At 31.9% G+C, this 23,067-nt stretch overlaps 1 protein-coding gene across 11 annotated transcripts; it reads right to left on the bottom strand.

Moving 5' to 3' along the window:
- Positions 1-819: 819 nt before the first annotated feature.
- Positions 820-21,907, bottom strand: LOC119612984 (protein lingerer). 11 transcript variants are annotated; one of them, XM_037968894.1, is made up of 18 exons: positions 20,814-20,965; positions 17,867-18,055; positions 17,587-17,778; positions 17,309-17,492; positions 16,021-17,240; positions 15,627-15,956; positions 15,247-15,561; positions 14,974-15,185; positions 14,570-14,677; positions 12,269-12,373; positions 12,043-12,131; positions 11,513-11,973; positions 10,702-10,836; positions 10,504-10,629; positions 8,399-8,647; positions 8,131-8,286; positions 4,402-4,434; positions 820-2,200 (listed from the first exon to the last, which is right to left on the bottom strand). In XM_037968894.1, exons 2-18 carry the CDS (start codon positions 18,023-18,025, stop codon positions 2,102-2,104), a joined length of 4,173 nt encoding a protein of 1,390 aa, XP_037824822.1. In that variant the 5' UTR covers positions 18,026-18,055; positions 20,814-20,965; the 3' UTR covers positions 820-2,101. The 11 variants fall into 11 exon arrangements, with proteins under 11 accessions (XP_037824822.1, XP_037824820.1, XP_037824819.1 ...); XM_037968892.1 differs by lacking the exon at positions 20,814-20,965 and adding an exon at positions 21,792-21,907 and having other exon boundaries at positions 11,513-12,131; XM_037968891.1 differs by having other exon boundaries at positions 11,513-12,131.
- Between the last annotated feature and the right edge of the window lie 1,160 nt (positions 21,908-23,067).

The raw sequence follows: 23,067 nt of genomic DNA, 5'->3' as shown, positions 1-23,067 counted from the left end.
TCTAATCTTCAGTCTATAGTTTAGTTGTTAGTCTCTTCTAGATTTTAGTCTACAATCTAGTCTAGTCTGCGGACTAGTCTATAGTCTTATCTAGACAATAGATTAGACTATAGTCTATGATGTAGTCTATAGTGTAGTCTTTAGTCTAATCTAGACTATAGACCCACATTTTGTTCTATGATCTAGTCTTTATTCTATTCTATAGTCTAGTCTATAGTCCCCCTCTTCCTTATTTCCTAAGTATTTTTCTTCCAAGTTAGTTTACTATCAAGAATGACACTTAACAGAACAGAGAACTTACATTTCTACTTGGATTGGATTTATTTTTATCCTCAGCAATTTCATCACAACCTCTGGAAAGTCATTACTCTCTATATATTCCGTTAATTATACTTTTTGTAAATAAAAAAAAAATGTAAGATCTTTATTTGGATTCAATCATATTTTTTGTTTGTTGTATTTAATTTAAATATTAAGATTATTATAATTATACATATAAGTTTAAACCGATTACAATATTTATTTTGTTTTTTTCTTTTTTTATTTTTAATATAATTTCTTTTTTTTTACTCCTTTTACGTTTTCTTTATATCATTTATACTCCTTTTGTTGTGTTGTGAATTAATTAATAAATATTTCTTTCTTTCTTGTTTTTACTGTTTTGTTTTATTTTAATTTATTTAAATGTTAAGAATGTGTGTTTTAAACTTATTAAATTTGTTTGTTTGTTTGTTTTGTTGTTGCTTTGCAATACGACAATTTGCTACGCATATAAGTATGTATACAAGACATACATTAATTTATGTTTATATTTATTTATAAGTTATGTATGTTTGTTTGTTGTTGTTTTTTTTTTTATTTTAAGGAGAGTTAGAGAGTGTTTAAGGAGATTAAAGGATCAAGTTAATTAAAAAAAACAAAAAATAAACTATAAATCCTTGTTCTTGTTCTGTTTGTTTACAAAATATACTCGTTTAATATGTAAAATGTTTGTTGTTGTTGTTGTGTATGTGTAGAAATACGTACAATACAGTTTTATAGTAAAATTTTAATAATGGGTTTCATTTTGTTTTGTATTTTATTAATTATGTTTTGTTTGTTTATAATAATATAATAATTATTTTAATTAAATTATTTGATAATTGTTATCATTTATTTCTTTTTTTGTTTTTCATTGTTTTTTTGTAATAAAAAATGTGTAAGTGTATTATTTATTATTATTAATTATTATGGATGTTTGTGGTTATGTATGCGTGTAAATAATTATGTATTTGTGATAAGTGGGGGGGGCGGGAATAGACAAGGTGTTAGAGAAGGAGCTGGTGCGGGGTGTTGAAGTGACGTTTGTGTTTAAGATGAAGGGATGAGGTCAAGTTGTTTTTGTTAGATAAAAGACTAAAACTTCTTCTAAGATGAAAATAATTGTTAGTTTCTTTCAACTTCTTTTTTGGTAGGGACAACTAATCACTACAATAAAATAAAAACTATTATTTTTAAAATAAAAAAAAAATAATAATAAAGGGCAATTAAATGACGACGATGTATGTAGTTAAACAAATATATGTTTGTATTCTATACATATACATATACAAAATCCTAAAACTGTATAGCCTTTCGAGTGGTTACACGTTTAAAGATTTCTATTTTATATATATAAAAAAAAGGAAATTAAAATAAAAGTGTTTTTCCATTATACTGTGTGTGTTACAAGATGAAGAAAAGATTATGGTTACAAATTGTGTATAATATTCTTCCTTCTAACCATGGTACGGAGTCTATTTGAGGAGTTGTTTATTACTAGCGGGGGGGATGATGAGTAGGAGTAGTAGTATGAGGAGTAGTTGAAGGATTAGGAGATGTACTTCTATTACTTTTTGTAGTTCTAGTTGTTGTTAATATTAAGCATTATTATTATTATTTATTAGCAGGCGCTATAGCGAGCAATTCAGCATGTCCAGTTTATATGTTCTTTCACTTCTTCTTTATCATAGTTAGTTTTATTTTTTTAAGGAGTTTTATTTTCTTGTTTTTTTTTTGTTAATCTCGCCTGCTATCTCTTCAAAAAACAAAGGTCGTCTTAGCAAACAAAATTGAAAGCCTTTCAATTTTGTCCAGTCCAATAAGAGGGTGAATACCCTTGCTTAGTGGCCGATTTTGATTGGCTGCTTGTGGGTTGACGTTGGCCAGTACTATTTGAGTCCTAAAAAAACATACAAAATAAAATTATAAAATAAATATATTTTATTAAAACAATAATAAATTATTTGAAAAAGAATATAACAACAATAACAAATCTACAGCTAGACTACAATTAGTTAAACTATTTTTATAGAACGAAAAAAAAAGTAATGAAATGATTTGGTGAAATTTCAATTTAAAGGTAAAAGATGAAAAAGTACTTTTTCATTAATATTTTTTGAATTTCTTAAACTTTGCCACTTTAACGCTTTAATATTATAATCAAATACTTTCCTTGTCTTTTATAAAATACAAAATAATTAATAGATTTCATAATTTCAAAATTTTCTAAATTATATTCTTTTTTAATAAAATATTTGAAAAGCTTTAAAAGTTTTCAAAAAATCTTTGATTTTTTCAAGGTTTTTGGTTCAATCCTAAAGATCTAGAAATTATTTTACTAAATTCAAATTTTCTAATATAATATCGGGCTTCAACAACTTCTTCAAATTCTAAACCAGTCTTGTCTATAGTCTGGTGTATAATTTAGTCTATAGTCCAGTCGTTAGTCTAGTCTATAGTCTAGTCTATAGTCTAGTCTTTAGTCTAGTCTATAGTCTAGTCTTTAGTCTAGTCTTTAGTCTAGTCTATATCTAGTCTAGTCTAGTCTATAGTCTAGTCTATAGTCTAGTCTATAGTCTAGTCTATAGTCTAGTCTATCTATAGTCTAGTCTATAGTCTAGTCTATAGTCTAGTCTATAGTCTAGTCTATAGTCTAGTCTATAGTCTAGTCTATAGTCTAGTCTATAGTCTAGTCTATAGTCTAGTCTATAGTCTAGTCTATAGTCTAGTCTATAGTCTAGTCTATAGTCTAGTCTATAGTCTAGTCTATAGTCTAGTCTATAGTCTAGTCTATAGTCTAGTCTATAGTCTAGTCTATAGTCTAGTCTATAGTCTAGTCTATAGTCTAGTCTATAGTCTAGTCTATAGTCTAGTCTATAGTCTAGTCTATAGTCTAGTCTATAGTCTAGTCTATAGTCTAGTCTATAGTCTAGTCTATAGTCTAGTCTATAGTCTAGTCTATAGTCTAGTCTATAGTCTAGTCTATAGTCTAGTCTATAGTCTAGTCTATAGTCTAGTCTATAGTCTAGTCTATAGTCTAGTCTATAGTCTAGTCTATAGTCTAGTCTATAGTCTAGTCTATAGTCTAGTCTATAGTCTAGTCTATAGTCTAGTCTATAGTCTAGTCTATAGTCTAGTCTATAGTCTAGTCTATAGTCTAGTCTATAGTCAAATCTATAGTCTAGTCTATAGTCTAGTCTATAGTCTAGTCTATAGTCTAGTCTATAGTCTAGTCTATAGTCTAGTCTATAGTCTAGTCTATAGTCTAGTCTATAGTCTAGTCTATAGTCTAGTCTATAGTCTAGTCTATAGTCTAGTCTATAGTCTAGTCTATAGTCTAGTCTATAGTCTAGTCTATAGTCTAGTCTATAGTCTAGTCTATAGTCTAGTCTATAGTCTAGTCTATAGTCTAGTCTATAGTCTAGTCTATAGTCTAGTCTATAGTCTAGTCTATAGTCTAGTCTATAGTCTAGTCTATAGTCTAGTCTATAGTCTAGTCTATAGTCTAGTCTATAGTCTAGTCTATAGTCTAGTCTATAGTCTAGTCTATAGTCTAGTCTATAGTCTAGTCTATAGTCTAGTCTATAGTCTAGTCTATAGTCTAGTCTATAGTCTAGTCTATAGTTCTGTACTCAAGTTTGTAGTCTAGTCTGCAGTCCTGTCTATAGTCTTGTCTATAATTTAGTTTTTTTAGTCTAGTCTATGGTATTGTCTATAGTCGAGTCTATATTCTAGTTTTTAGTTTAATCTATAGTATTGTAGTCTTGTCTATAGTTTAGTATATTGTCTGCTCCATAGCGTAGTCTATTGTCTACAGTCTAGTTAATAGTATAGTCTATTCTGCCCATGGACTCTCATTTTCTAAGATTCTAAAGTTATTAAAAATTTTAACATTATAGCGTTACGATTCCAATAACTTCTTTGGCAGGGAAAGTAAATTTATTTCTAATGTATGTATGTGTATGTAAATGTATGTATGTGTGATTACTAAACATGTTTTTAAATTCAAATAAATGTGTGATTTTTTTGGTAATTTTGTCTATTTCAAAAAAAAAGAAAACTATTGTATTTTTAAGTCGTCGTTAAAATATTAAAACTTACCCGGCGGGATGAATTGTGAATCCTGCCGTCCATCTATTTGATGTCCAATAAAAACCAAAAGAAATAATAATAGTAATAAATCAAACAGGAAAATATTTCATGCATAATATTTGTTTTAAATGATGTTTTTATGTATGTATGTTTTTATATTGTAAGTACATATGTATGTATGTAATTTTTTACATTGATGATTTCTATTTCTTAATTTTTCTCAATGTATGTTAAAATATATTTTCTATGGAAGACTGTTAGTAAACAAAAAAAAAAACCAAATGTGGCGAAATTTATAAAATATTTTCTTTATATATTTTGTATTTTTAAGTTGTAAAGTTAAAGAAAAAAAAAAGAATATGCATATGACTTATGGAGGATTTTATTATTTTGACATCATTTTAGTAACAGCTTTACACAAAATGTTACTTTTTATATAATTTTATACTGATTATATTTATAGCGGCGTTAGAGCAAAGTTTAAAAAAGAACACAAAAAGATATATTTTAAATAAATTATTATAATTTTGTTTACATACATATAAAACAATTAATGACAAATTTAAAAATTTAGCGAAGGTTATGGCAAGATTATTAATAATTAAATAGTCTAGTCTATAGTCCACTTTAAGGTCTGGTTTATAGTCTAGTCAATAATCTAGTCTATAGTTTATACTATAGTCTAAAGTCGAGTCCAGTCTAGTCTAGAGCCTTGTCTACAGCCTAGTCTATAGTCTAGTTTGTAGTCGAGTCTATAGTCTAGCCTATAGTCCAGTCTATATTCTAGTCTATAGTCTAGTCTAGTCTATAGTCTAGTCTAGACCTATAGTCTAGTCTATAGTATAGTCTATAGTCTAGTATATAATCTAGTCTAGTCTATAGTCTAGTCTAGACTATAGTCTAGTCTATAGTATAATCTATAGTCTAGTCTATAGTCTAGTCTATAGTCGAGTCCATAGTCTAGTCTAGTCTATAGTCTAGTCTAGTCTACTCTAGTCTATAGTCTAGTCTAGCCTATAGTCTAGTCTATAGTCTAGTCTATAGTCTAGTCTATAGTCTAGTCTATAGTCTAGTCTATAGTCTAGTCTATAGTCTAGTCTATAGTCTAGTCTATAGTCTAGTCTATAGTCTAGTCTATAGTCTAGTCTAGTCTATAGTCTAGTCTATAGTCTAGTCTAGTCTATAGTCTAGTCTATAGTCTAGTCTAGTCTATAGTCTAGTCTATAGTCTAGTCTATAGTCTAGTCTATAGTCTAGTCTATAGACTAGTCTATAGTCTAGTCTATAGTCTAGTCTATAGTCTAGTCTATAGTCTAGTCTATAGTCTAGTCTATAGTCTAGTCTATAGTCTAGTCTATAGTCTAGTCTAGCCTAGTCTATAGTCTAGTCTATAGTCTAGTATAGTCTAGTCTAGTGTAGTCTAGTCTATAGTCTAGTCAAGTCTATAGTCTAGTCAAGTCTATAGTCTAGTCAAGTCTATAGTCTGGTCTAGTCTAGTCTATTCTATAGTCTAGTCTATAGTCTAGTCTATAGTCTAGTCTATAGTCTAGTCTATAGTCTAGTCTATAGTCTAGTCTATAGTCTAGTCTATAGTCTAGTCTATAGTCTAGTCTATAGTCTAGTCTAGTCTAGTCTAGTCTAGTCTATAGTCTAGTCTATAGTCTAGTCTATAGTCTAGTCTATAGTCTAGTCTATAGTCTAGTCTATAGTCTAGTCTATAGTCTAGTCTATAGTCTAGTCTATAGTCTAGTCTATAGTCTAGTCTATAGTCTAGTCTATAGTCTAGTCTATAGTCTAGTCTATAGTCTAGTCTGTAGTCTAGTCTATAGTCTAGTCTATAGTCTAGTCTATAGTCTAGTCTATAGTCTAGTCTATAGTCTAGTCTATAGTCTAGTCTATAGTCTAGTCTATAGTCTAGTCTATAGTCTAGTCTATAGTCTAGTCTATAGACTAGACTGTCTATAGTCTTAGTCTTGTCTAGTTTATAATCTAGTCTATAGTCTATTCTAGTCTAGTCTATAGTCTAGTCTATAGTCCTAGTCTATAATCTAGTCTATAGTCTAGTCTATAGTCTAGTCTATATCTAGTCTAGATCTAGTCTATAGGTCTAGTCTATAGTCTAGTCCTATAGTCTAGTCTATAGTATAGTCTATAGTATAGTCTATAGTCTAGTCCTATAGTCCTAGTCTATAGTCTAGTCCTAGTCTAGTCTATAGTCTAGTCTATGTCCTAGTCCTATAGTCTAGTCTATAGTCTAGTCTATAGTCTAGTCCTATAGTCCTAGTCTATAGTCTAGTCTATCTAGTCTATAGTCCTAGTCTATAGTCGTCTATAGTCTAGTCTATAGTCCTAGTCTATATTCCAGTCTAGTCTTCTAGTCTATAGTCCTAGTCTATAGTCAGTCTATATCTGTCTAGTCCTTAGTCTAGTCTAGTCTAGTCTATAGTCTATAGTCCTATAGTCTAGCTAGTCTATAGTCTAGTCTATAGTCTAGTCTATAGTCTAGTCTATAGTCTAGTCTATAGTCTAGTCTATAGTCTAGTCTATAGTCTAGTCTATAGTCTAGTCTATAGTCTAGTCTATAGTCTAGTCTATAGTCTAGTCTATAGTCTAGTCTATAGTCTAGTCTATAGTCTAGTCTATAGTCTAGTCTATAGTCTAGTCTATAGTCTAGTCTATAGTCTAGTCTATAGTCTAGTCTATAGTCTAGTCTATAGTCTAGTCTAGTCTAGTCTAGTTATAGTCTAGTCTATAGTCTAGTCTATAGTTTAGTCTATAGTCTAGTCTATAGTCTAGTCTATAGTCTAGTCTATAGTCTAGTCTATAGTCTAGTCTATAGTCTAGTCTATAGTCTAGTCTATAGTCTAGTCTATAGTCTAGTCTATAGTCTAGTCTATAGTCTAGTCTACAGTCTAGTCGATAGTCTAGTCTATAGTCTAGTCTACAGTCTAGTCGATAGTCTAGTCTACAGTCTAGTCGATAGTCTAGTCTACAGTCTAGTCTATAGTCTAGTCTAGTCTATAGTCTAGTCTATAGTCTAGTCTACAGTCTAGTCTATAGTCTAGTCTATAGTCTAGTCTATAGTGTAGTCTAGTCTATAGTGTAGTCTAGTCTATAGTCTAGTCTAAATTCTAGTCTAGTCAAAAGATTACCCAACATTTTTAGCTGTCTGTCGACATTTCATTGAACCGTTATTTGCTTCATTTAAAAATTTGAAAAAAATATTGGCGGCATGCAACAAACCAATAAATATACAAAAGCCAAAGTTTAAAGATGTAAGTGACAAGATGATTAGACGACAATAGGAGTTGGAGCAAAATGTTTAAAAACTATTAGACGAACTTTAAAAGTGTAATATTTTTAATTTCATGAAAATATAAAAATTAGCAGATTTTAAAAAGGTACATTTTCCCTATACATAAACAGGTTGCCCAATTCCTTTTTCAATCTATAATACCAATCACAATTACGACATGAATAAAGAGAGATATTTTATATGTATGTATGTCTATAAAAAAAATCTACAAAATGTTGGTTAACCTAAATAATGTATAAATATGGGTTAACACAATATTGTTATATATGTAATAATTAATGATTCTTTCCATATATGTATGTTTAGATAACAAATTGTTTTTGTTTGACATTAAAAAAAATGTTCCTAATTCTTTGTTAAATGATTTGAAGAATAACAGTAAGTAATATTTTAAAAGAAAAATGCAATTAAATTCTAAATTACCTGGTGAATTGGTGGATGAATCATATGATGTCCAGCAGCTGGCATTGTTGGTAAATACATGCCATAGGGTTGAGCTGATGTACCACCAGCAGTCTGTGTATTTGCCATATTAAATGGTGGTGGCGTACCAGAGTGGAAATTTTGTTTTTCGTATGACTGCAAGAGAAAGAAAAGCAAAACAATGGAAATTTTAAAATAAATGTATTAATTAAATTAAATTTTCGTTAAATACTTTAAAGCTTTTTCTCTTTCTTGTTTTTAAACTTACATTGACTTTGTTAAGCGCCACATGACCCTTGCCATACATGGAGGATGTTATATCCGATGCGGTACCAGCTTGTGGAGGATTTGTTACATTTTGGGATTTTGTTTGTTGATTCACACTCGATGGATACGTTCCTTTTGTATAGTCTTGAGAAGCTTGTGAAAGAGCATCATAATTGGTTGATCCATAACCTGTATTATATGAAGGTTTTGGGAATTGTCCACCTGAAGCGGTATTAGCAGCTGGAATTTGCTGTTGAGTGAAAAAAGCAATAAAATTGTTTTAATTTGTTATTGTAATGTTTTTGTTGTTGTTATTGTAGTGTAGATTATAAACTAAACTATAGAAACTATAGGACTATAGACTGGAGTACAAACTAGACTATAGGCTAGACCATAGACTAGACTACAGGTTAGACTATAGACTAGACTTTAGACTAGAATACTGACTAGACTATAGACTAGACTTTAGACTAAACTATAGACTAGACTATAGACTAGACTTTAGACTAGACTATAGACTAGATTATAGAATACACTATAGACTACACTATAGACTAGGCTATAGACTAGACTCTGGGTTAGGCTATAGACTAGAATATAGTCCAGACTATAGACTAGACTTTAGACTAGACCATAGACTGGACTATAGACTACACTATAGACTAGACTAGACTATAGGTTAAACTATAGACTAGACTATAGACTAGACTATAGACTGGACTATAGACTACACTATAGACTAGACTATAGGCTAAACTATAGACTAGACTATAGACTAGACTATAGACTAGACTATAGACTAGGACTATAGACTAGACTATAGACTAGACTATAGACTAGACTATAGACTAGACTATAGACTAGACTATAGACTAGACATAGACTAGACTATAGACTAGACTATAGACTAGACTATAGACTAGACTATAGACTAGACTATAGACTAGACTATAGACTAGACTATAGACTAGGACTATAGACTAGACTATAGACTAGACTATAGACTAGACTAGACTATAGACTAGACTATAGACTAGACTATAGACTAGACTATAGACTAGACTATAGACTAGACTATAGACTAGACTATAGACTAGACTATAGACTAGACTATAGACTAGACTATAGACTAGACTATAGACTAGACTATAGACTAGACTATAGACTAGACTATAGACTAGACTATAGACTAGACTATAGACTAGACTATAGGACTAGACTATAGACTAGACTATAGACTAGACTATAGACTAGACTATAGACTAGACTATAGACTAGACTATAGACTAGACTATAGACTAGACTATAGACTAGACTATAGACTAGACTATAGACTAGACTATAGACTAGACTATAGACTAGACTATAGACTAGACTATAGACTAGACTATAGACTAGACTATAGACTAGACTATAGACTAGACTATAGACTAGACTATAGACTAGACTATAGACTAGACTATAGACTAGACTATAGACTAGACTATAGACTAGACTATAGACTAGACTATAGACTAGACTATAGACTAGACTATAGACTATAGACTAGACTATAGACTAGACTATAGACTAGACTATAGACTAGACTAAAGACTAGACTAAAGACTAGACTATAGACGAGACTATAGACTAAACTATAGACTAGACTATAGACTAGACTATAGACTAGACTATAGACTAGACTATAGACTAGACTATAGACTAGACTATAGACTAGACTATAGATTAGACTATAGACTAGACTATAGACTAGACTATAGACTAGACTATAGACTAGACTATAGACTAGACTATAGATTAGACTATAAACTAAACTAAAGACTAAACTATAGATTAGACTATAGACTAAACTATATTTTTTCAAAAATTTTAATATTTTTAAAAATGTTGACATTTTTTTTTAAATTTTGAAATTTTTTAAAAAATTATGATTTTTTTTAAAATATTGAATTTTTCAAAAATATTCAAGTTTAAAAAAAAAAGAAAAAACATTTTTCGAAAAATATTAAAATTTTTTAAAATATTGAAATTTAAAGAAAAAAAATTTTGAATTTGTTTCAAAAATATGGAAATTTGTTTTAAAAAAACTTTTAAATTAAAACTCACTGGATAAATAGCTGGGGTACCATATTGGAAACTGCCAGGCATAACATTGCCACCATAGAAATATGCATAAGGAACATTAAGCATAGGTCCACTAGAACCTGCTTGTTGCGACATAGTACTGGAAACCTAAAAGAAATAATATAAATTATATTAAACATAATTAATAGCAAATAATAAAATGTTATAAATAAAACTTACATTACTAACAGGGCTGGAATTATTGTCAGTTCTGGTAAAACGACCATCAGTCATTGTTGAATACGCCACGGAACCTAAATTATCACGACCTGCACCCAGACTTGTTGGTGTATAGTTAAGATCATAATAACCTTGCTGTAAATTGAAATATTAAAATTAAAATAGAAAACGTAAGGTAGTTCGCATACAAAAAATACATATTTGTGTTAAGCGTGTGTTATTATTAATAAACTGAAAATGTTATGAAAAAAATTCGATGCAATAGGGGGATGATGGATGAGAGGACAAGCTTAGTTATGAAACGAAGTTATATGAGAAATAGGTTCAATGCAATACAATAAAAACATGAAATTTTATTTAGGATTTATGTTCTTTTTTTGTTTGTTTGTTTGTTTGTATGTTGATGTAATTTAAAACCATGTTAAAGCAAGAGTTCGTAATAGAATTTTGTTGTTATACGATGTTAAATTTTTGCAATTATTATGTAATTATATTAATAAAATTTGAAGATTAGAGGTATATGTATATGTGAAGTTTAACAAAGTTTTACTTTAGACAAAAAATTAATTAGGCAATGATCTCAACTTTGTTAAACCCCTCATATAAACATAAATTCATTAAGTTAAAAGAATCAAATTATTAACATGTTAATAGATTTTTGTTTGTCTTTCGGTATGTAGAAATGTGTTTATGTATGTATGTAGTACGTATGTATATGGTGTTTAAAACAACTATAAAAACAACACTTAGTATATTTTTGTTTTTTTTTTTTTTTTTGCTTGTATTGTGTTGCATTTCTCCATGAACTCACCACATGTGGCACTCTCTGTTGCATCATTTGTATATCCTCGTAAGAATAAACTGGTTGCTGATAGTATGGCAATGAAGTCTGAATATATTGACTAACCATTTGGATGTTGGGTACCATTCCACCAGCACCACTACCAGCGCCGCCACCACCACCGGCACCACTAGCAGCACCCGATGGTGCACCACTAGCCGAAACACCACTACCAGTCTTATTCGATACTGATGATACGCCCGATACGGCAGCAGCCACAGCAGACGAAGAACTAACGCCACTGCCACCACTAACACCAACACCACCAGCTGAGACGACACTACTGCTATTTGTATTACTACTATTGCTACTGCTATTGCCACTGGCATTAACGGCACCACCGGCTGTCTGTGAGACCACATTTGATGTGGAATTATTGACGACACCACTGTTGCTATTATTATTCGAACTACTGCTACTGTTGTTGTTAGCTAAAGAAGAAGATGGAGTGACATTTGAATTGCTAGTTAATGCACCTAAATGTGAGGATGAGATCATACTATTTGTTACAGCATTACTGGAATTAACACCGCTTGAAACGGAATTTACGGCTGTTCCACTGTTACTAATAGCGCTACTTGATGAAACGCTGAAAATTTGAAAAAAAAAAAAAAATTAAATAATTATTAGTTTTTTCAATTCATATAAAATATTTTGTTTAGTATGGTTAGTTAAAAGAAAAAAACAAATAAAAATGTAAGAAAAGCTTTTTAGTTAAAAAGTTACCTTTCGTAATGAGAAGTATTTGATGAGGCCGATGTATCCTTTAGTTTACCACTTGTACTAAAGTTACTATATTGAGATGACGCCGTACTAGTATTGCCAGCAAATCTATATAAAAGTGAAATGTTACTATTTTATATAAACAAAGAACTATACGCATAATTCAGTTAATTTGAAAAGTCTAGACTTTATTACATTTTAAGTTTATTTCAAAAAGATTTCTACAGACAAGATTATAGACTAGACTAGATTATACAAGACTATACACTAAACTATTGACTGGATTATAAACTAGAATATAGACTAGACTATAGACTAGACTATAGACTAGACTATAGACTAGACTATAGACTAGACTATAGACTAGACTATAGACTAGACTATAGACTAGACTATAGACTAGACTATAGACTAGACTATAGACTAGACTATAGACTAGACTATAGACTAGACTATAGACTAGACTATAGACTAGACTATAGACTAGACTAGACTATAGACTAGACTATAGACTAGACTATAGACTAGACTATAGACTAGACTATAGACTAGACTATAGACTAGACTACAGACTAGACTATAGACTAGACTATAGACTAGACTATAGACTAGACTATAGACTAGACTATAGACTAGACTATAGACTAGACTATAGACTAGGCTATAGACTAGACTATAGACTAGATTATAGACTAGACTATAGACTAGACTAGACTATAGACTAGACTATAGACTAGACTATAGGACTAGACTATAGACTAGACTAGACTCTATAGACTAGACTATAGACTAGACTATAGACTAGACTATAGACTAGACTTATAGACTAGACTATAGACTAGACTATAGACTAGACTATAGACTAGACTATAACTAGACTATAGACTAGACTATAGACTAGACTATAGACAAGACTATAGGACTAGACTATAGACTAGACTATAGACTAGACTATAGACTAGACTATAGACTAGATATAGACTAGACTATAGACTAGACTATAGACTAGACTATAGACTAGACTATAGACTAGACTATAGACTAGACTATAGACTAGACTATAGACTAGACTATAGGCTAGACTATAGACTAGGACTATAGACTAGACTATAGACTAGACTATAGACTAGACTATAGATAGACTAGTATAGACTATACTACTAGACTATAGACTAGACTATAGACTAGACTATAGACTAGACTATGACTAGACTATAGACTAGACTATAGACTAGACTATAGACTAGACTATAGACTAGACTATAGGCTAGACTATAGACTAGACTATAGACTAGACTATAGACTAGACTATAGACTAGACTATAGACTAGACTAAGACTGACTATAGACTAGACTATAGACTAGACTATAGACTAGACTATAGAACTAGACTATAGACTAGACTATAGACTAGACTATAGACTAGACTATAGACTAGACTATAGACTAGACTATAGACTAGACTATAGACTAGACTATAGACTAGACTATAGACTAGACTATAGACTAGACTATAGACTAGACTATAGACTAGACTATACTAGACTATAGACTAGACTATAGACTAGACTATAGACTAGACTATAGACTAGACTATAGACTAGACTATAGACTAGACTATAGACTAGACTATAGACTAGACTATATAGACTAGACTATAGACTAGACTATAGACTAGACTATAGACTAGACTATAGACTAGACTATAGACTAGACTATAGACTAGACTATAGACTAGACTATAGACTAGACTATAGACTAGACTATAGACTAGACTATAGACTAGACTATAGACTAGACTATAGACTAGACTATAGACTAGACTATAGACTAGACTATAGACTAGACTATAGACTAGACTATAGACTAGACTATAGACTAGACTATAGACTAGACTATAGACTAGACTATAGACTAGACTATAGACTAGACTATAGACTAGACTATAGACTAGACTATAGACTAGACTATAGACTAGACTATAGACTAGACTATAGACTAGACTATAGACTAGACTGTAGACTAGACTATAGACTAGACTACACTATAGACTAGACTATAGACTATATCACAGGACATGAATTGAATTTTTTGAATACAAAAAACCTTATTTATAACCAGAACAGCAGAATGGAATGCATTATCGGGTGAGCTATGGCTCCTCAACAGCGTTTTTATGTCATAAATATATCATTAGTGTCCCTGCATGCATCATCTATTTAACTCAAAAGTTTTGAAGTACTTCTAACACATTTCATTCAACATGTACTTACATAAACTTATTAATTATAAAATTATACATACCCAGAATTATTTGAAAGACCAGTACTGCCATAAACACTTTGGCTAGACTGATAAGCATTCTGTTGTGATCCATAAGCAGACGTCAAATAGCTTGAGTTGGAATTAGCTCTATACAAACACAATTTAACGTTTGTACATAGTTTGTAATCAACAAAGAAATCAGGCAAATATAAAGCATTCAAACAGGATGAATAGGTTTTTGTTTTTGGAATATGTTTGTTAAGTTAATTATTAAGCAGATGGATGGATGGTATTGTTGTTGGTATAGAGAAAATAAACAAAATAACAACAATGTTAGTTTAAAAGTAACAAAATTAAACAATTAAATAAAATACATTAGTATTAACTCAAAATAAAAAAAAAATCGAACAATTTAAGTTACAAAAAACAATGATAAAACTTACGTTGCTGAATTACTGCTGTTACCACCTACTGAAGGAATGTTTTGTGTTGAACTCGAGCCACCCACACCACCAACACTACTTGAGCCAGTAACATTTGAAGCACTTTGTGTGCCAGTGCCAGATGGCTGTTGTTGTTGCTGTTGATACGAGGTCATCGAATTTTGTTGATATGAACCATAGGCCTGAGGTTGGTATGAGTTTGCCACAGAGGACTAAGAAATAATTATAAAATTATTAATTTAGAAAATATTCTAATTTATTGTGTCTATTTACCTGTACAGTTGCATATGCTGAATTATTGTAGCCTTGTGAGGCTACTGAAGGCTGATAGGCATTCGATACACCTTTGTTCGAGACAACATTACTGCTGCTCTGATACGAACTTTGATAGGCAGTAGCAGCCGAGTTTGTATTCTGATTGTAAGGATCATTTTTAGTTAATTGATCTAAAGCATTACTGCCGGCAGAACCCACCGATGAATTGCCACCACTTACACCGCCACTTAGTTGTTGTTGCGGCTGTTGCTGCTGCTGTTGTTGTTGCTGTGAGGCGGCTCTTTGTGTGTAACTTGATGTAAGAGAATCGGCCTATAAAGTGAAAACAAAATTAATGAGTAAAACATTAAAATTAAAAATTTTAAAAGAAATCTTACCAAATGAGAATTTGGTAAACCAGCTGCTGACAAAGCAGCTTGTTGCTGCTGCTGCTGTTGTTGTTGCTGATGTGTTACCACTGTTTTGCTTTGTTCATATGATGAACTAACTTCAGGTGGTGATTGAGCCAAAGATTTTTGCTGTTGTTGTTGCTGCTGTTGTTGTTGCTGTTGCTGCTGGCTATCACCGAGATTAACAGAATTATTTAATTTCTCGGATAAATTCTCGAATGAATCATCGGTACCAAAATCTAAACCACCAAATTGTACATCTAAATAGCCAATGTTGTTTAATGAATCACCTGGCATTTCAACCGCACTTGAGGGAATCTATAAATATATGGCATCAGAAGCGTTAAAAGAGATTTATTAATGTATTAATAACTGAGCATACCTTAGAGGGTGGTGGTAGTTTAGCACGTGCCCGCCGTACTTGCGTTTGTTGTCCACTTGTTATCTGTGACGTGGGATCCGTTGCCATGGACGCCGCGGATCCACTGCCAGCTGCACTACCGAAAACATTGGCATACGATGTTTGATATTGCACTGTCGCCGGATTCTGGGCATAAGTGGGCATTTGCTGAACATTGCTGGCGGCAGCAGCTGCTGCAGCGGCCGCAGCGGCTGCTGCTTGAGCTGCGGCATTCTGTGTTGCCAGCGAATTGAAATACTGTGATTGCTCGGCCGATAATGTCGTCGAGGGTTTGAGTTGTGGGGCCAAATGTTGTTGCTGCTGTTGCTGTTGCTGGACTTGTTGAACCAAGTTTGCGGCAGCTGTAGCAGCATTAGAAAAGGTATCGATTACGGCACTGCCGTAAGGTGAACTACCCAAAGCCGAAGACCCACTGATATTCGAGCCAGAAGTGAGAGTACTGCCACTACCGCCCACCACTGACGATTGCTGCTGTTGCTGTTGCATTTGAGGCGTACTGCTGACAGCAGCACTGTACTGCATCATGGGTGTAGTCTTGGCTGTAATTAGATTACTGCCGCCACTATTGTCATCTACCAAGGAGTTCAAATGAGCTCCCTGTGACTGTGACGCAGATGTGCTACCAATCACTGAAGTGCCTAAATGGTGTTCCAGACCCGGTGGTGCCGAGATTTCACTGGTTCCTCCCGCGCTGTTGGCGTTGTCCACACTGCCGGTCAAGCCACTGCTTAATACACTGGCTGCCGTTTGATTGGGCAAATTGCTGGTAGTAAACACCTTGCTGTCCTTAAGAGAACCAACATATTCTTCATTATCCCAATCACCCCAGGCATCATCCTGTGTCTGTTGTTGCTGTTTCTCTGTGCTTTGGGCAATACTATTGTCCCACAGCTCAACCTCTTGGTGATCTTCGTTGGAGTTGTTGTAACGTGACCTGTAACTATCAACACCACTTCTATCACCACGTCCACCGGCACCACGGCCTCCACCCATGCGGCCACCACCACGACCACCCCGACCAACGTAACCGCCACCGCGGCCACTGGCACCACCACGACGACCATCACCGCCACTACGTGGACCACTGCGATAGTTGTCGTTGGTACGATCGTCGCGATCACCGCCTCCACCGCCACCTCCTCTGGAATTGCGTTCATTTTCACGGGCCTCTCTCCCGCGCCCTGTAAACACAATATTAGAAATTAGAAATGAAACTTTTTGTTAAGGAAACAAAATCTTGAAAACTTACAACCACGACTGTCGGAACCTCCACGACCACCACGGTTACTACTGTTACGATTGCGTGATTTTTCACGCTTGTCCGTATTGGCATTGCCATCGGCCCAATCACCGTCACCACCTCCACCATTATTATCCTGTGCAGCATTTGCAGCTTTATTCTTTTTCTTCTTTGAAGATGTCTCAAATGCCCCCTTTTTTTGAAGAAAATAAAGACATTTATTAACAAAATAAAAATAACTTATTTCTTATCATAAGGTGTGAAAAGGATCAAGATGTTCTACTAACCACTGGTAGGGTTTCTAGAAGAAATACAACAGCACGTTCTAAATTGTTGTCACACTCATTTAAAGCACAGCAAACCTCTTCCTCGGAACGCTGAGTCATTTCTATAAGGGTGGCGACTTTTTCACGCATCTGTGGATCTTCCGATGTATTGCTATTGGTGATTTGAGCAATACGTAACTGTTCAGCAGTTGGCTAAAGGTGGAAAAGAATATTTTTTTATATATTCTTGTTTTTGAAAGTTTATTTTTTTTTTTTTTTTTTTTTTTTTTTGTTTACATACCTTTGGATGCGACTTTTCCTTTTCTGTTTTTGTAACTTCCGTCTTTTTAAGTGAAGCCTGTGTGATAGCTGAAGAGTCACCACCTCCACCGCCGCCACTGCCAGTATTTGATTTCTTTTGATTGCGACTACCGCCGCTATTACGGTTTTGTGTGCTCATATTCTATGTACACTGTATTTACAAAGTAAGCTGCAAAACAAGAAACAAAGTGGAATAGTAAATGTACAAATAATAAATTTTATTTAATTTAAAACAATTGTATTAGCATTTTTATTTTAACTGTAGTCATTTCTTGCATAAAACAATCAAAATAAATTGTTTTATTTCTAAGAATTTCGCATTTAATATAAGAAATTTCTGATGCAATTCAGTTTTACTTTAATTATGTTGTCTTTGTACTAAAATTAATTTTAAATAAAATGCATTTCGTTTAAAGTAATTGAAAGTACAAAGACAATTTGTATTTTCATAATGAGCCAAAGATAAGAAAAAATTAAAACATGTCGTCTTTATATTATTTAAAAATGATTCATAAAACGTTTTTTAATACAAATATTACTGACTGGAATCTTTCTGAAATACAAAACCCTATACTTGTAAAGCTAATCAAAGTTATGTGTAGCGGGCATAGCCTTAAGTTTTAATATTTTTCTCTCTAATTCCAAAAGAAAGAATATTATACTTGTTTAAACTATCAAATGTTTGCAGCATAAAAAAAGACCAAATCTGGGCCCCTCCCACGACAATTGGATCTTTGCTCTACAACCACATGATTCGCAATCACCTGAAGACGAAAGAAACTTCCAGCAATAGAAAAAACTTAAAAACAACCCAAACTTAAAGCAAAACAGACTTCCAACTACTATAATTGAATCTTTTCTCAGAAAAACGACTGTCACCTCACCGACAAATGTAGCAACCTAAAGTTTGTACAACAATCAGAATGACATGACATTTTTCGGTCAATTGCTGTCAAATACAACAACAACATTACAAAGTTCCAAAGAGCCTGGTACTCCAAATATCTTTATGCTCTCCCTACTGAAATAAATTTATAAATCTCTCCAAGGAAAGAACAATCAGCCACAGTCGAACTGTTAGTGGGTTCGATTACTCTTTTTTCAAATTGTAATGACTTTTTTGGAATACAGAAAAGTTATTTTTAAGACACCAGCAGAATGAAATGCATTTTAGGGTCCGCTATGGTTCCTCATCAGCATTCTTCGTGTCATATTTTAAGCTCCACTTGTAAACATCTATTTTACTGACAACTTTTGAAGAAATGGAATATGAAAATTCTTGGAAAGTTCATCTATACCATTTTATTGAACTTATGGTGAGTTAGATCGAAGTTTACCAGGATGTCAGGAGGTGTGTTGCTGATCTTTTCTATTAGTTTTTTTTTATAATTTTAATTATTTATAAATTTCTAACTTTTCTGGGAAAATAAAATTTTAATTAAAAACTGATTTATAGCAAAAATAATCAAATAATTAGCAACAAAGAATTTAAAATTTAATTACTCATACAATTTTCCAAAGAAAAATAAACCGATAACAAAAACAAAAGAAGAGGAATATAAATGCAAGCCTTAGAACATGATGCTAACTCTATTTCAAGTTGTTTTTAGAAGCAAACATGGACTCGAGTCAATTATGGACTGATGCTCAGGGGTTTAAATACAAGTATATATACAAAGTTTATCAAAATGTTTAAGCTTAAATTAAATTCCGTAGGTTCTGATAGAAGGACCTATGTAGATCCAATTACGAACAGATCATTACTAAGTACATATTACCTATTTATAGTCATATAACTCGAACATAGGTTACAAAATATACTCAAAACCCTTTTCTTTTTGTTATTTTCCTTATATCTTTGTTATTTCTGTAAGAGATATCAAGGGTTTCCAAAAACTTTGATTTTTACATACAGAAGGACGGACAGATTGCGAACAATTCGTAGACATTGTTCTTGATCCAAAATGAAGAAGCATAGGTGACAAATTTGATTAAGCAACCTTCATAAATGTGGCTAATACTCGGACCACAAGATTTGCATGCACGAACAGATGAACATTATTAAATATAGTGATAATTTTTTATTTGATACAAACAGCATCAAAAAGTTAAAGTAACCTCCCACTATAGTGCTATAGGGTATAGGTATAATGAGAATAATTTAAAACAACACCACCACCCCTGTTCTAACACAACATCAACCACAAATAATCATCATATACCACGAATATAGCTTTATGACGACAAAAAAAATAAGAGAATTAATTTGTATTAATAGTAAAAACGACTTTTTTCTAAACGCACAGAGTAATACACACACATACACACAAACACAGTTTTAATATGGTTGGCTAAAACGAAGAAAAGTAATGAAGAGTTCAATGAGCCTTTCCATTAAAAACACTGATGATCAAAAGATCATGTAAAAGATAAATAGGCAAAAAATAATGTAAAAGATAAGGTGAGGCAAAGAAAAAAAAAAGTGGAATACCATTGGAAAAACAGGCATTTGTTAATGCAATCCAAAAGCCGGAAAAAAAAGTTTAAAAAATAAGCACCGTACATGACCCTAATTTGCAAAAGTATGAAATGAAAGCAAAATCAAACAAATTTTTTTTAAATCAAATCATATTTATCTCACAAAGAACTACAAATAGTTATAAAAATATATTGGCATCTAATCCAAAAAAAAAATACGAACGAAGAAAAATATACACAGACGGAGGAGACACATAAAAACACATTTTCCCCATTTTTTTCATTACATTTTTTGCGACACCGAACTGAAATTTTTCTAATAATTTGTATTTCTTATAATTCACACAATTTTCTTGATATTTTCACACAATTATATTGTCAGCGCATTAGTTATTTGTTTAGCGATAATTAAAAAACATTTTCATTAAAATTAAATAACAAATTAATACCTTATTTTTAGCGATAATACACTAATTGCATACACAAAAAAATTGATTTACAACAATTTGAAAAAATGTCAGACACTGTTCGCTCGCTTCGGTTTTTCAAAATTTCTTTTGTGTTCGGCTTTCGTTATTACGCTACCTCACTCACACTCTCAGAGAAATCGCTAGTTGTTATCTTCTAACCTTAAATGTCAAAATATAGCCAAACACGAGTAGTCACAACACTATAATAGAACACTTACCAACACCATACAACCTACTCGCTCACTCCCACCTGCTTGACATTACAATTGATTGCAAAACTTACCAACACTAGAGGAAATGCAAAATATTCTAAATCAAAACAAAGACAACAAAAAGAGACCAAACTACTATACCACATCATTGTAAAGAAAAAAAGCACAAATGCAAAAAAATACCGGACAAAATGGAGTTGAATTAATTTTGCTTTTTCACACATTTTTTTCGGCAAGTTCATCATAACATCTATTTAAATACCCCTCAATATCTCAATTTACTTGATAATTCATTATAAACAAAATATTAATTATTTGCTTCTTTGTTTATATAAAAAGAATTTTTTTTAAGACGCCGCCATTTGTTCACAATTTATTCTTTGCACCACATAATTTCTCATTCTTAAGAAATTTCATATATACATTTCTCCCTCTCACACTCCCACTCGAACCTTAAACAAAATCATCTTTCTTCTTCCACGCTATTAAAACAAATTCTTTTTTTTTTCTCTGTAAGCGAAAAATGCGAATGACTGGTTTTCTACTACCACCGAGACTTGTCAAATTTTCTTTAATTGCAAATTTTCCTTTTTTATTTTTTCACATTTTAAAGCACTTTTATATGAAATTTTATTGTACACTTATTTAATGTTGTCTAAATTTCATGTTTTCGTTAAAGTTTTTATTTAAAAACACTTATTTTCCTGTTTAATTTAATAAAAATTTACGGAGAATATTCACAAACCTGCAAAATGCGCTGAGAAACGCACTTCAATATGGTTGTTTTAGTGTTGTAAAACTAAAGGTTATTTATCGAATGAGTAGTGTGAATATATTTGCATTAATAACAATAGTTATCTCTTTTCTATGCATTTGTGAATCGAGAACAGCGTTGTAATTAGAATTCATCAAGAGGGGTCGGTAGAAAAAGGCCTTTAAATTATTAAAAATATCTTTAATATACATTTTGGATATTATATGAATCAATTCGGCGTTTCATTAAGAAACCTCCCTATAAGAAATGAATGACCGAAACTAACACATACAAAATGATTTTACTAACACACACGCAACATTTTTTTTTATAGAATTGTCGAAAAAAAAATTTAATGGATGATTCCATCAACAATGACAGTCAAATGACCGGTAAAATGACCGTTACTGGACCCAATGTGTGGTATAGGGTTGAATTTGCATATGAAAGAGTGAAACAACTACATTTTGATTAAAATGTATTAAAATTTATATTTTGATCAACAATGACAGCCAAATGACCGATCAAATGACTGTCACTGTGTTACAGAGTTGTATTTTTCGTCGTTACAAATTAATTGTTTCTGCGAAAGCCAAAGATCAAGAAGCGAAAAAATAAAAAAATTACAAAGTCTTTAAATTATTAAAAATAAAGAGAATTATTATAAACTAAATTTGAAAAAAGTTCGGGAAGTGGATCAGAAGATAAACAATTCGGAGTTTAATCAATCAATGGTAACATAAATATGTACTTATGATTTTTGTATTTCGATATTTAAGAATACTTATGTATTTCTTTACAGACAACTTATTTCCACAAATTAATAGGAGCATCAGAGGACTTAAGTTTCTGCGAGATATGTAAAATGGTGAAAAGACTGGTAATTTATGTATATGATTACTATATTAATAAAATTAACAATATATATATATATATATATTAAAATATCAATAAATTGTGTTTTATTATAAATTGGTATAGCCGTCAGATTTGACGGATATATTCATCAAGTGTGATTAGTCAACAATGACCGATTAATGCATCATTTTTTTATTTGATAACTGTGATGGATATATCCATCAAGCATGATTAGTCAATCATGACTAATATTTATATCATCCATGATTAGTAAACAACAAAAGAGTGAGCAGCTCAAATATATGTTTTAAAGTCGATAGAATTCATAAGTGCGAGGGTGATGCAACATCACATGTACACAAATGTTTCCATCACTTTTTACATATTGCCCTTAAGAAAGTGATGGGAG

Source organism: Lucilia sericata, unplaced genomic scaffold, assembly GCF_015586225.1.
Source record: "Lucilia sericata isolate MDLA Ls3-8-SP2 unplaced genomic scaffold, ASM1558622v1 Contig001895F_arrow, whole genome shotgun sequence".
NCBI lineage: Eukaryota > Metazoa > Arthropoda > Insecta > Diptera > Calliphoridae > Lucilia > Lucilia sericata.
This window is presented reverse-complemented; position numbering and strand designations above follow the sequence as displayed.

Coding starts and splice junctions, on each gene's coding strand:
- LOC119612984 (XM_037968892.1), bottom strand. CDS start 18,025: ATGAGCACACAAAACCGTAATAGCGGCGGTAGTCGCAATCAAAAGAAA. Junction 15,562..15,626: donor GTTTACCAAATTCTCATTTG/GTAAGATTTCTT, acceptor TTCACTTTATAG/GCCGATTCTCTTACATCAAG. Junction 15,186..15,246: donor CAGCATATGCAACTGTACAG/GTAAATAGACAC, acceptor ATTATTTCTTAG/TCCTCTGTGGCAAACTCATA.